The following is a 13643-nucleotide window of genomic DNA, read 5'->3' on the forward strand; positions in this document are numbered from 1 at the left end:
CTCAAGGGCACGGGGTGTTCGGTCCCAGTATACTGAGACCATAACAACTTCTCCGTCGAGCTCCCCTCCTCAGTCTGGTAAAACTCCACGGCATCCAGTACACTGCGGGGAAGATCTGCAAACGCTCCTAGAGAGCTCCGAACTCGAGTAAGAAAAAGGAAAGTCTCCTTCACATGCTTGCTTTGCATAATGAATGCCTTACCCGCTGCTATCTTCTTCACCGCGTCAATCTCCTGGAGGGCCTTGTGTGCTTCGGCCTTGGCGCTCCAGACGCTTTCAAGCGTCTTCGCGAGCTCGGACTCTCGCGTCTTAGAGTCAAGCTCCAAGGACTCGTGCTTTTTTGCGAGAGCCTCGAGCTCTTGCTGCACCTCGCCTACTCGGGCTTCTTGCTTCTCCTGCTCAATACGCTCCTTGGTCGCTTTGTCTTCGGCCTCGGACAGCGCTTTCCTCAGGGTCGTCACTTCGGTCGTGGCCCCTGGCAAACCCATGATGATCCTATTATTTTATAACTGAATCTCTTTTTAACTATATAGACAGGGGTATTTCTTACCTTTGCTCTCTTAAAGCTGCCTCTTAGTAAGGCCGAGCTCGTCCTCGGACCACTTCAGGTCCTGCTTCAGTGCAAAGACCTCCGCAGTACGTGTGGCAGCGGCCAGCAGTGAAGCCTGCACATACACATAGAAATACTCTAATTAGACTCCTGAGTTATCATTTGATCCTCTATTCGGCTTTTCTTCGCGAATGCCGAATAGAGCATCAGGTGCTACTATCTATGCGGTAATATTTTCTTATATTTTGATTGCTTACCTCAAAGCCTGTTAGGAGGCTGGCGAAAGCTTCGGTCAGTCCGTTTTTGGTGGACTGAACCTTCTCGACCACCGCACTCATGATAGTGTGGTGCTCTTCATCGATGGAAGCACTGCGAAGCGCTTCTAGCAAGTTGCCTAGTGCCTCTGGTTGGACAGAGGACACTGGCAGGGATGGTTGGCCCCCCTTAACGGGGGACCGCCTGCCGGAGTCCGGAACCATCGAAGGTTCCAGCGCAGTGTACGGCTGAGGGCAGAAGTCAGAGCCCGTAGGAGCCTCGCTCCCTTGGTACCCAGGGTCTGGGAAGTCGCCTCGAGGCGCCCCAAGACCACCTCCCCTTAGCTCGGTGCCTTTTGAGACAACACCTCAGCGTTGTCCGTAGGGAGAGAACCGTTGTTCATATCTAACGAGTCCAGAGAGCTGCTCGACGAGGATACGTTGAGATGAGCTCGGGACGGACTGCATAATCATGTTCGGCATGAGGAGAAGCAGTGTAATAAAGCATACCATGAAGTACTATGGCGCCCGGACAGTTACGATTTCGCCAGGGGCTTGACCCTAGGTAGCCACTCATCGTCGCAGTCGGCGGCCGTCGTGGCGCAGTCAGGAGGGAGGGTCCTTCCCTTCTTGGACCCTTCGGCCTCCCCGGTTGGGTCGGCCTTCCTTTTCTTGTCTCCCCCGGCTGGGGGGGAGAACTTTCCTCTTCCTCCTCCTCGTCTTCGTGGGAGGAGTGCGCGTCGGAGTCATCGGACGATGAGTCCGATACAACCTTGCGCCGGAGACCCTTTCGGGTCCCCGCGGCCTTCTTCTTGGTCTTCTTCACCGGCACCTCGTAATGTGCCGGAGTCAGCATCTCTATTAGGAGAGCGCCTGCATGATCTTCGTGCAGGGGGGCTGGGCAATCAAGCTGCTCCGCTGTCTTTATCCAGTCCTGTTAATGGCATAGAAGCTTAGATCCTGTATATGACTAAACCGGGGCAAACAAATACCCTGAGAGATATAAAAACTTACCGGATTGGTGCGGTGTTTTGCGCTGAGTCCGCGGTCCTTGGTGAGGGAAGGAGGAATCTCGGCGCCCTTGAACAGCACCCTCCAAACGTCCTCGTGCGTCGTGTCATAGAGCTCGCAGCGTCTGGTGCTTGGCCGAGTCGAACTCCCACAAATCGAATGCCCGTCGTTGACACGGGAGGATCCGGCGGAAGAGCATGACCCAGACCACGTTAACGAGCTTGATTTTCTTGCTCGTCATGTTCCGGATACAGGTTTGGAGTCCGGTCAACTCAACCAAAGAACCCCAGGACAGGCCCTTCTCTTTCCAGGTGGTGAGCCGCGTGGGGATTCCGGATCGAAATTTGGGGGCCGCCACCCAGTTGGAGTCGCGCGGCTCAGTGATGTAGAACCACCCCGATTGCCACCCCTTTATGGTATCCACATAGGTGCCCTCGAGCCAGGTGACATTAGGCATCTTGCCCACCATGGCGCCTCCGCACTCTGCTTGCTGGCCACCCACCACCTTCGGTTTAACATTGAAGGTTTTCAGCCATAGGCTGAAGTGGGGCCTGATGCGGAGGAAGGCCTCGCACACGACGATAAACGCCGAGATGTTGAGGATGAAATTGGGGGCCAAATCATGAAAATCCAGCCCATAGTAGAACATGAGCCCGCGGACAAACGGGTGGAGGGGAAATCCCAGTCTGCGGACAAAATGGGTAAGAAAAACTATCCTCTCATGGGGTTCGGGCGTTGGGATGATCTGCCCCGCGTTTGGCAGCCGGTGCGCGATATCCACGGCCAGATATCCGGCTTCCCGTGACTTTTTGATGTTCTCCGCCGTGACGGAGGAGACCATCCACTTGCCTCCTGCTCCGGACATGCTTGGAGTGGTTTGAGAAGAAGAACGCGAGCTTGGGCGCTAGAGCTCGAGTGTGCAGGAATGGGTAAGCGAGGAGGAAGAAAGCGTGGGTGAAAAAAGTAAATCCTTGTCCCTTTATAAGGGCGGAAGAGGCGATGTCTCTCCCCACTTGCCTGGTAAAACCGCTTATTCCCCAGGCGTCATAATTGATGGCGCGGTTGGGTTACCCACGTCCGTATTGATGAGAATCCCGTGATAAGGGGAACACGATCTCTGCTTTGACAAGAAGTGTCAAGAAAACCGCCTCGCATTATGTGCAGAGCTGGTTGAGAAAAACGTTTCAAATAATGACCAGGCCATGGCGTGATGTCGTGCTATCAAAACGTGTCAGTAGATTAGATTTGTGGAAATATTATTCTCTCTACGGTGGTATGTGGAACTTATTTTGCAGGGTCGGACACTATCCTTGTATTCAAACTCTTCCATGGTGTATTCGGAGGAGGAACCCGCCTTGCAATGCCGAAGACAACACTGCGCGCCGGACTCATCGTCATTGAAGCCTGGTTCAGGGGCTACTGAGGGAGTCCTGGATTAGGGGGTCTCCAGACAGCCGGACTATATCCTTTGGCCGGACTGTTGGACTATGAAGATACGAGATTGAAGACTTCGTCCCGTGTCTGGATGGGACTCTACTTGGCGTGGAAGGCAAGCTAGGCAATACGGATATGTATATCTCCTCCTTTGTAACCGACCTTGTGTAACCCTAGCCCCCTCCGGTGTCTATATAAACTGGAGGGTTTAGTCCGTAGGACAAGATACAATCATAACATAGGCTAGCTTCTAGGGTTTAGCCACTCTAATCTGGTGGTAGATCAACTCCTGTAATACTCATATCATCAAGAACAATTAAGCAGGACGTAGGGTATTACCTCCATCAAGAGGGCCCGAACCTGGGTAAACATCGTGTCCCCTACCTCCTGTTACCATCCACCTTAGACGCACAATTCGGGCCCCCTACCCGAGATCCGCCGGTTTTTACACCGACAATGAGGTTCACTAAGCCGGCGTCAAACTCACGGCTGGTGTGAAGGCGGCTCAGGTACCTTGCGCGGATGTCGCTTGCACTGAAACCAGCATAGCTCTTCAAATCTAGCCTGGTCTTGCCCATATCCAAAGAATGAGATTCTTCCTTGGCGCTATGTTTGGCCAAGACTGTAGGATTCCCTGGCTCCATGTAGCTTGTGCCAGTAATGAGGATGTCCTCAACAGTATTGTCAAGAGGAATTTCTTCAGCAAGCTTGGCAGGGCTGGGCGGCTTAGGGCTTGGAGGGTTAGCGTCAGTGTTCATTGCGTCAACAGTTGTGGCGTCGGCCTGTGGTGGCAGATCATCAGCAAGATCTTCAGGATTTTCAATGGAAGCCTCTGAGACTATTAGTGCTTGTTTCTCCAGCTCATTAACTTTGGGGTCTTTTGAAGGCCCGCCCATCTTCAATTTCTTGCCTGCCTTGGCTATACCTCTGAAAGGAAAATATAAAGAGTATGAGCATGTCATCATAAATATTGACCAAACAGATGCAAATTCTTACCCCTGGGCAATTTTGATGGCAGGCATCTGGGTCCCAGTAGAGTCGCCGGATGATGAATGAGATGTTCCCTGGTAATTTGAGTCAGAAGAGTTAAGCGGTTGATGAATGAGACCCACCTTTGGAAATGAAAAAATTTAACTTAGAGGCACCTCGTAATGGCGTTTGCGAGGAACTGGAGTATTTGGTAAGCCGGAAACCAACTCTTCATTACCATCACTCCGGGTCTTACGCGTAGCTTCATGTTGTTGTTTCTTCAAAATAAAGTCGGGATCCAAGTAAGCTAAAGGGTGAGAAAATCTTACTTTCCGGGTCACCCGCCGAGTTTTCTGTCTTGGTAAGGGCTCTGAGACGGAAGAAGTTATAATTACCTCTGCGCGTCTGTATGGCTGGTCTCCACATCGTCCTGAGAGGAGTGAGCATCAATAAGTTGCATAAAAAGAAAGCCAAGAGAATCAAGTTCTACCTCCGACTCGTGGTCAAGGGCAAACAAATCTTCAACATCATGTTTCTTTTCCTTGGTCTTTTTTGGAGCCTTGGATTTTTCTTTAGCCTTTTTTGTCGGCTTATCCTACAGTTTCTTACTCTAGAAGGGAGAGTCGGTCGGAAAACACAAATGACAATAAGAAGTTGTGCAATTTTTGAAAAAATGATAGGTGAAGTAAAAATGGATTGAAATACTTACGTCGGGAGCTGGGTTGAGAGTGCAAAAGGGGTTTAGACCCGTCTTGCTGCAGCTTTCGAGTCTCTCCCCGAGTAATGACTTGGTCATTTCATTAATTTCTTGACCTTCAAGACATGTTGGATTGTATCTCTGAGGGTCCTTTACATCACATGTGTATTTGCACATTAAGCTGGTGCGGCGGCTCAAAGGCAAGACTCTCCAGGCAACCCAGCATTGGACCAGATCGACTCCAGTAAAGCCATTGGCTAAGGCCCTTATCCTTGAGAAGGTAGGCGCATATTTGGCTCGTTCTACAACAGAGATCCGGTCAGGAAGCGGATGTCTAGGGCTGAACCGGCAGGTTTGAAAAACCTGGCAGAGGATTTTCACCCGCCGGAGAGGTGTCTTGGCAATATAACCAAGTCTGATTCCAGTGCTTGGGGTGACTAGGTAGTATAGCTGCAGGGAAGACGACGTACCTCCGCCTCTGGATTGAAATCCCGCCGAGTTCAAGGCTAGGCCCATCAGTCATATCAGTTTGGCGGTTCAAATAATAATACTCTCTAAATAGATCAACGTTGGGATCCTCTTGAAGGTATACCTCACAGAAGACTTGGAAGTTGCATATGTTTGACACAAAGTTGGGACCAATGTCTTGGGATGCAGTTGGTAGAAGTTCAGAACATCACGAAAGAATTTGGACCCAGGTGGAGAGAACCCACGGAGAAGATGATCTGCAAAGACTATGACCTCGCCTTCCTTGGGTTGAGTCAGAACTCTAGCTCCTGGGACTCGCCACTGGATGATGTTCTTTGCTGGTAAAACACCCATCTCAACACAATCATTGAGAGATTGTTCGGTGACACTTGAAACAACCCAATCGCAAGAGGTGACGGACTTAGTCATTTTTGACAGTGGAAGCCTGAGAATAAAGTGTGGCGGGTCAATATTGCGATAAAGAACCGCCCAGTAATTAAAGAATTCATGTTAAGCCGACTATTCCTCGGTGGATTACAAGATCATGGTTAAGTTGAACCGGTCGACATTGCTGACAGGCCATGCAAGGTGTTGGATTTTTTAGCAAAATGTACATTATTACTAAGCCGGTTAAGTTCTGGCGGGTTACAAAGGTTATTGTTTAAGATGCCTAAACAATGAACGGCGGGTCAATCATCTAACGATTGTATGTGGAGTCCAAGGTTGTTGAATTTTTGCTAAAGTGTGGAACAAACAGATTTCACAAGCTTGCAACTATATTTATGGACCTACAACAGTTCAGAAAAGGATGAATAATTACTAAACCTAAATATGGCAGTGGAAAAACATGTGAGCTGGGAATGAATCTCAGGAAAAGGGGATACATCTACGATTGGAAGAAGATGCTAGAACCGCTACCGCACAACTTTAGTACTGCTTTTGGATTGGACTAAGCATAGATGGAAAAGATCCGATGAAACTTGGATGGACATGGCGTCCCCTGAGGAACTAGGGTGGCCTAATGCAGATTGGAAATGAGGAGAAGTGAGTACATGGTGGTGCTGACGAACAGCGGAGGGGCGCCGTGATTTCTGGTCAAAGTCAGGCTGATGCAGCGGCCGGGTTGGAGCTGTTGGAGAAGGTTGACGACGGCGGCAGAGCCCGTGCGGTAGTGGTCAGCGCGAGGAAGACGAAGAAGAGAGAGGGACGAGGGTAAAAGTGAAAAAGGACCCCCTTGCCTATTTATAAGGGAAAAGGTGAACAGTAAAATGGTAGGCATGGAAATCGAGGAGGCGTGATCATTATCTCAATGATAGAGACGCCTCGATTCTTGGGATGGCCGGTTAAAGCAAAGATCCATTGTGATGTCATAGTATTTTTCTAAGATTAATGACATGACATCATCTTTCATCATGGCGGGTTAAGAAAGTTTGTTAAGTTAAATATTAAAAGATTTGAGAGATTCGCCAGCCAAAGGATGAAGATTGACATGAACAGGTTCAAATCAATCTGGAGGCTAATGTTGGGGATATAACCCCGCGGTGTGACCCACCCTGGAAGGACCAAGTTACACAGCTGTTGACTTATATCAAGGGGTCCAAGAAGGCCCAAGAAGACAAGATGTAAAGACGGTGGTTCATAAACAGGCTTATTGGAGGCCCAAGACCTGGAGGCGACTCAAGACCCAAAGGTGTGAATCGCCCGATGATGACTTGCTCTGTAAGGCAAGGGAATTAGAACCAGAGTCGGTTACGTTGTGTGACCCGACCTGGACTCTTGTAAACCGCCGGACCTCGACCTATGTATATAAAGGCGAGACCCGACGGCGGGTTAACTCAAGAAACAATTGATCGATAGCTAGGTCAAGCGTATTCGCTCCCTTGTAATCGAAACTCAAGCAATACAACTAGAAGCAGGACGTAGGCTTTTACCTCATTGTGAGGGGCGAACCTGGGTAAATCCATTGTGTCCTTTGTCCCGTTCAACCCCTTCAAGCTAACCCATGTTGCGATGGCTCCACATCTAAGTCATTTCACTAGGGCATCAGCCGTGACAAAACATGACACCATGGGTCCGCTAACACTAGCGTTTCCAGGCCATCAACAATGACCGACCATCCGTTAGTCCATCGAGATTTATTCCGAGCACCTAGGCTCTGATACCAATAGTTACGTAATCATGGGTCCGCTAACACCAGTGTTTTCGACCCACGTGCGCCAACCAGGCCCAACCGAAGAGCAACACCGAGGCATTGGGCCCTCTCCCCTCAAAAGACTAGCCTATTAAGAGGGGACACCCCCACCCTTATAAGTTGTGTTCTGTCTCCTCCCACAACTGATGTGGGACTGAACCCAACACGATCCATACTGCTTCTTCGACCGGTACTTCCACAAGAAGGACGACAAGGGCACCGGGAAGGGCAAGGGTAGCCGTGGATGATCTTCTCCATAGCTAGTTTGTAGGTTAAACATGTCAATTTTTGGTAGTTCATAGTTGCATGAGTTTGTATGGATTTAAGGTTTGTTAATTGAGGTGTTCGGTTTTGAGACGTGACCGGTCAATGTTCGTGGACGGGAGCATACGCGGGCATTTGAGGCACCGATTTTGCCAACTCCGTTTGTAGATGCTCTTAGGCTGAGCATTTTGCTACAACTGTTTGTATGGCCTTCAGGTATGTATCTGTACTAAAAGGAACATGTTTTCCTCATGCTAATAGAATGGGCAGCTCCTGCTAATAGAATGGGAAGCGCTCCTGCCTTCAATTAAAAAAAAGACTTAAAGACCTCTTTGATTCATGGGATTCTAAAACACGGGAATAGGAAAAGCATAGGATTAGAATGTCATGGTCATCTCAATCCTACAGGATTTTGGGTTGTTTGATGACATCATAGGAAAAATAAAGGATCCTTACAAAGAAGTTTGAGTGGATGCTAGAAATCTTGTGGGAAGTAGTACAAAGAAATCCTTAGGCCTTCTTTGGTTCATAGGGTTAGGAAAATCATAAGAATAGAAAATCCATAGGAATTGAGATGACATGTATCTCAAATGTTATGAGTATGAATAGGAAAAGAGATGTCCTTTGATTCACATTACATGATCTTTTCCATTGAATCTAGGCTAATGTTCAGTTTCCTATGAACTATGAGGATAGGAAGAATTCCTCCATATACAAACAAAAGGATCTAAAGGAATTTTTATCCTATGAAATTTCTACAAAATTTCTCAAAACCAAAGGAGGCCTTAGGAAAAATCCGCATAGGATTCAATCCTATGAATCAAACAACCAACATAGGAAAAATCCTAAGGATTCCAATCCTCCAAAATTCCTATGCAAATCCTTTGAATCAAAGGAGCCCTAAGCCTCGGATTTGCAGGTCATCGAGAAGCAGTCCAACGTCTCCTTTTTGCCTGGTGTTTCGTCTTAGTTTGGTTTGGCTTTTGGTTCGAGAACTGTGTAGTTGGTTTGGTTCATCTATGGTCCCCTGTAAAAGATAAATCATAACTATTGTGTTTTCTCTAGGTTTTGGTAGTTTGGGTGACATCAGGTTTTTGCCCCCATGGCATGTGTCGTGATGGCAGGCACGGGCAGTGTGTTTCCTGGTGTTGCCCCGAGCTCGCTTCTTCTCTTTCCCTACCCCCGCGTTACTTATTCTCTAGTACGAAGAAATTTTTATTTTCGTTATTGAAAGTTAGGTGTATTGTGTCTTGGTTGGTCTGGGTGTTCCGATGATTGATGTTTGCATTGATCGAATGATTCTTGTATCATATTTGCTCCCTTCTATAAAAATATGATATGACATTGGCATACTCTCAACAAATTGTAATGGAAGGGGAAAGCCCAGTTTGAAAAAAAAATAGGGCCCTCATAATTGCCGATAGAGAAGGATAACCTAGGCTGGATTTTCTGCTTAATCCACTGAATGGACTTCCAAAACCGGGATCCATATGCATGCAAACAGGCAAGGAAAGGCTTGCCCCTCGGATACTTAGTCTGAACATGCCAATTTTTGGTAGTACGATGGCATGTCTTAATGTAGTAGCCATGCATGATTGTAGAGTTAATTACAATGCATGTGGTTGTGTGGATTTGGGTTTGCTAAATGAGGTACCTGATTGTGGCATTGAAAACTTGGAACAAGATCCTCTAACATTCCAAAGGAAGTCAGAGGAAACAATATTTCATGACATTGCTTCACCACGTACGCATGAACAGTGATTCAAACACATGATTATCCATAGTTATTCATTACAGTAATCATGTATTTCCTCCGTAAACTAATATAAAAATGTTTAGATTACTAAAATAGTGATCTAAACGCTTTTATATTAGTTTACAGAGGGAGTACAACATATAGTGCCTACTATACTCCCTGACTTACCTCAGTTATTTTACACATTGAACCACTTTAGATTTCCTATCTTTGCTCCTGCAAGTCAGAGGAGCCGGCTCCCGAAAACTTAAGGGGTGATCGGTCACTGTCCACGAACGCATCGGACTTCTTGAACGTTTAGAGTGCTGGATTTGCCAAGTCCGGCTTAAATGCTATGGCAACATACAATAGTGTTATCCTCCCAATTCAAAAACGCGTCATTTTTTTTTCTTTACACGAAATACGCGTCAGTTTTATCTCGGACGGAATCGCAAAGCAAATAGTCAACAGCCGGCCGAGTCGTACACACGTCGGTTCGACGGACAGTTCGTGCGCAGCTGCCAAAATTGCCAAATCATCATCCGCACCGTTTCCTTTCCCCCACCTCCGCCGCTCCCGTCCCCTCCCCTCCGCGACCGAAACAATGGCCGTCATCCCTTCCATCTGACGCCCCAATCCATGAGAACCCCCGCGCCACAATCCGATCTTGCCGCCCCAGGATGTCCCTGCCCGACGTCGTGTACAGGTGATTGCCCTCATACCATCTACTCGTCCCAATTTGTCCGGTTAGGCGTCTTGGGTTGTTCGGGCGGGAATTAGGGGCGAGTTCTTGGAGTCTCGGGCGGATTGGGTATGGGTCAGGCTCTCGGGTACTGAGCTGTTCTACGTAGGTGGCTCTGCTAGGTTCTTAGCTTTTCGGATGAGTATATTTTGGTGTCTTAGTTTACGAATCAAGAACCTAGGATAAAGAATCTGTTGCCTACTGCATAATTATTTGGTGTAGAATTTACTCCTACAGTACTTCACTCGGGATATCTCTACTCGGGATAATTGATGCCTTTTGTTGTCTGATGTAAACAGAATTCTTGGTTTGCATGCCGGTTCTGCGAATTGGGCTACCCCCATCCATGACCTCCATGTACAACAATTCTGATTATTATTTTTTGCGAATAAGAATAGAATGTCTTATTTTGTAGCTTGGTGGTAGTCGACTTTATGATATCAGGAATATTCATGGTGCTGGAGGTTTTGGCGCGCAATTAATTAATTGCAACGTATAAGTAGAGATCCATCTATTTGGCGCGTGCTTTCTTGGGGATTCTCCTTGCATGATAACGTTAATACACCGTGTTACACGTGGACATGCTGACGTGAACGTATGAAACTTGAAACGTTTGTGTTGCCACGGAGTTTGTCCTTTAAGCACCTGCACCATCCACAATCTTGCAACCATCTAGCATTTAACCTCGCACCACTAGGCATTACAATTAGTAACTGGGGATTTGCCATGTTGTAAAAGTGGATCGTACGAGGCATCACCAAAGATTCCTTTTTCTTGTAAAGAATATTCTTATTTTATTTTTATTTTCTCAATTCAGGCTTTTTCTTTGGTTTGACTTGTTTTTGTTTTCTTCAATAGCAGAATCGTGATGTTTGATACTAAGTACTTGTATATTTACAGCAGTGAACACTCTCTTGACTATCGCTGCACAGTAATTGCATTTCTGTGATTGTTCTTTATCAATGATGCAATAAAAATAAATTATAAAGGAATCTTGGGAAGGATTTAGGGTTGATACACATTGGATAAACAGAACCTGTTATTGATAAGTATTGACATATATGGATCTTTTTTGTTGACATAATGTACATAATTCTTATTACTAACAGCTAAGTATCAGCTTGATTGTTTCGCCATTTTTTGTACCCAAGTACTACTCCCTCCGTTCACTTTTATAAGTCGTTTCAGACAACTGAAATTGAGCTGTTTTGCACGTTGTCTGAAATGTCTACAACGCCTTATAAAAGTGAACAGAGGGAGTATATTTTACCTTTCTGGTGACATAATGTTACATGACTCTTATCGCTAATAACACCTAAGTACTTCCTCCGTCCGAAAAAGCTTGTCCCTCAAATGGATGTATCTAGCACCAAGGAGGGACAAGCTTTTTCGGATGGAGGGAGTACCAGCTTGATTGTTTCACCAGTTTTTTTGGGCTACTATGCCCCTTCTGTACAAAACATTTTTGGTACTGTATGGTTTTTCCTTTTTTTTTTCTGCATGATTTTTTGACAATAATTACATGTCTATTGGCAGCTGTGGATCCTGTGGATATGCTCTAAATCTTTCATCTTCTAACAGAAGCACATCTGACGTAGGATCCTCGTACCAAAAATCTCTGAAGAAGGGTCTGATTTCATTCACTTCTATTGATCTCAGCCGTTTTACTCAGGTTGACGAGATATCTTGTTTTCCTTTCCTTACCTGGCGTAGCTACCGGCCGAAAACTAAGCTTCTGTGCCGAAAATGTGGATCATCTATTGGCTATGGATACGGTGAGCCACCTGTATTGTGTAGCTTTGATCCAGCAAGTTCTTCCTCTGGTACATCCCAAAACTATTTAATAAAGATCCAGGCTCTCCGACTTTCAGACGGTACTCAATAATTGGTCAAGTGTAGTCAGAATATGGAAAAGGAGATGATGGATGACAGCATAGAAGGCTGTATCAGTTGCCTTTCTGATGATTGCCTGCTTTCTATATTTAACAAGCTTGAAAGTGAATCGGACAGGAATGCTTTTGGGTTAACTTGTAAGAATTGGTTCAAGGTTCGAAACATTGCTCGAAAATCGCTAATATTTCATTTCTCGTTTAATGCTAAAGCATACAAGGAGCATGCCCAGTGCCTTCCAGAGATGTTGGCTCGTTCTCCATATCTTCAGTTGATATCCCTTGCGGGGCTTAATGAGCTATCTGATTCAGCTCTGTACGAAGTGGGAGTTTCTGGAACATCTTTGCAGTCCTTCTCATTGTACTCCTGTTCTGGTATAACAGATGATGGTCTAGCACAAGTGTCAATCGGATGTCCTAATTTGGTTATAGTGGAACTTTACCGCTGCTTAAATATCACAGATCTTGGTTTGGAAAGTCTTTCCCAGGGCTGTCATTCTTTGAAGAGTCTTAACCTTGGTTACTGCACAGCCATTTCAGATCGAGGGATTAGTTCAATCTTTAGGAATTGCCGGAACATTTGTGCACTCATCATATCATATTGCAGAGGTGTATCTGGTGTTGGATTTAGAGGTTGCCCAAGTACACTTTCTTACCTAGAAGCCGAGTCCTGCATGCTTTCTTCAGAGGGAATGCTAGACATATCGAGTGGTGGTGGACTCCAGTACATAAATTTGTATAATCTAAGGAGTTCAGCTGGGCTGGATTGCCTAGGTGGAGTTGGCAGTATGAAGAAACTCCGAGTTCTGAATCTGAGGATGTGCCGCTATCTTACTGATGATTCTGTGGTGGCAATAGCTAGTGGGTGTCCGTTGATCGAGGAGTGGAGCCTTGCTGTCTGTCATGGCGTCCGCTTACCTGGTTGGTCGGCGATTGGATTGAACTGCAACAAGCTAAGAATTCTTCATGTGAACCGTTGCCGAAACATATGTGACCAAGGATTGCATGCTCTCAAGGATGGATGTGTGCGCCTTGAGGTCCTGCATATACATGGTTGTGGCAAGATTACAAATAATGGCCTGGCACTATTTAGCATTGCTAGGCCCAGTGTGAAGCAAATGGTGGACGAAGCCATGTCCATTGGCCCCTCAATCGAGGATTTATTCCGGTTGCAGTGACCGGGAACTTGGAAATTTTAGTTAGAATTTCAAAGTTTTGACTTGAACAAGGTGCCAGCCCTTGTTGCCACCGTTGTGTTTGTCATTACAGCAAGTGATTGGTTCTTTGCCGTCACTGTGTGCATTCTATTTGTTCCGGTTCATACTTATTTGGTTGATGATGTAAAGGATGTTGCCGATAGAACCATAACTATACAAATGAACTGTAAGAAGTCAGTTTGGTGCTATCGTTATCTGCATGTCCCGGCTCTGCCTTATGGC

The 13643-nt window shown here is 46.4% G+C and overlaps 1 protein-coding gene across 1 annotated transcript; it reads left to right on the forward strand.

Annotated features, from left to right (window-relative positions):
• Positions 1-10056: 10056 nt before the first annotated feature.
• Positions 10057-13615, forward strand: LOC125550698 (F-box/LRR-repeat protein 12). The gene is made up of 4 exons (XM_048713764.1): positions 10057-10279; positions 11852-11909; positions 11988-12090; positions 12187-13615. The coding sequence occupies exon 4, from the start codon at positions 12222-12224 to the stop codon at positions 13380-13382; it is 1161 nt and encodes a 386-aa protein (XP_048569721.1). The 5' UTR covers positions 10057-10279; positions 11852-11909; positions 11988-12090; positions 12187-12221; the 3' UTR covers positions 13383-13615.
• The last annotated feature ends 28 nt before the right edge of the window (positions 13616-13643 follow it).

The sequence above is a fragment of the Triticum urartu genome, chromosome 4 (genome assembly GCF_003073215.2).
Source record: "Triticum urartu cultivar G1812 chromosome 4, Tu2.1, whole genome shotgun sequence".
NCBI lineage: Eukaryota > Viridiplantae > Streptophyta > Magnoliopsida > Poales > Poaceae > Triticum > Triticum urartu.

Coding starts and splice junctions, on each gene's coding strand:
- LOC125550698 (XM_048713764.1), top strand. CDS start 12,222: ATGGAAAAGGAGATGATGGATGACAGCATAGAAGGCTGTATCAGTTGC.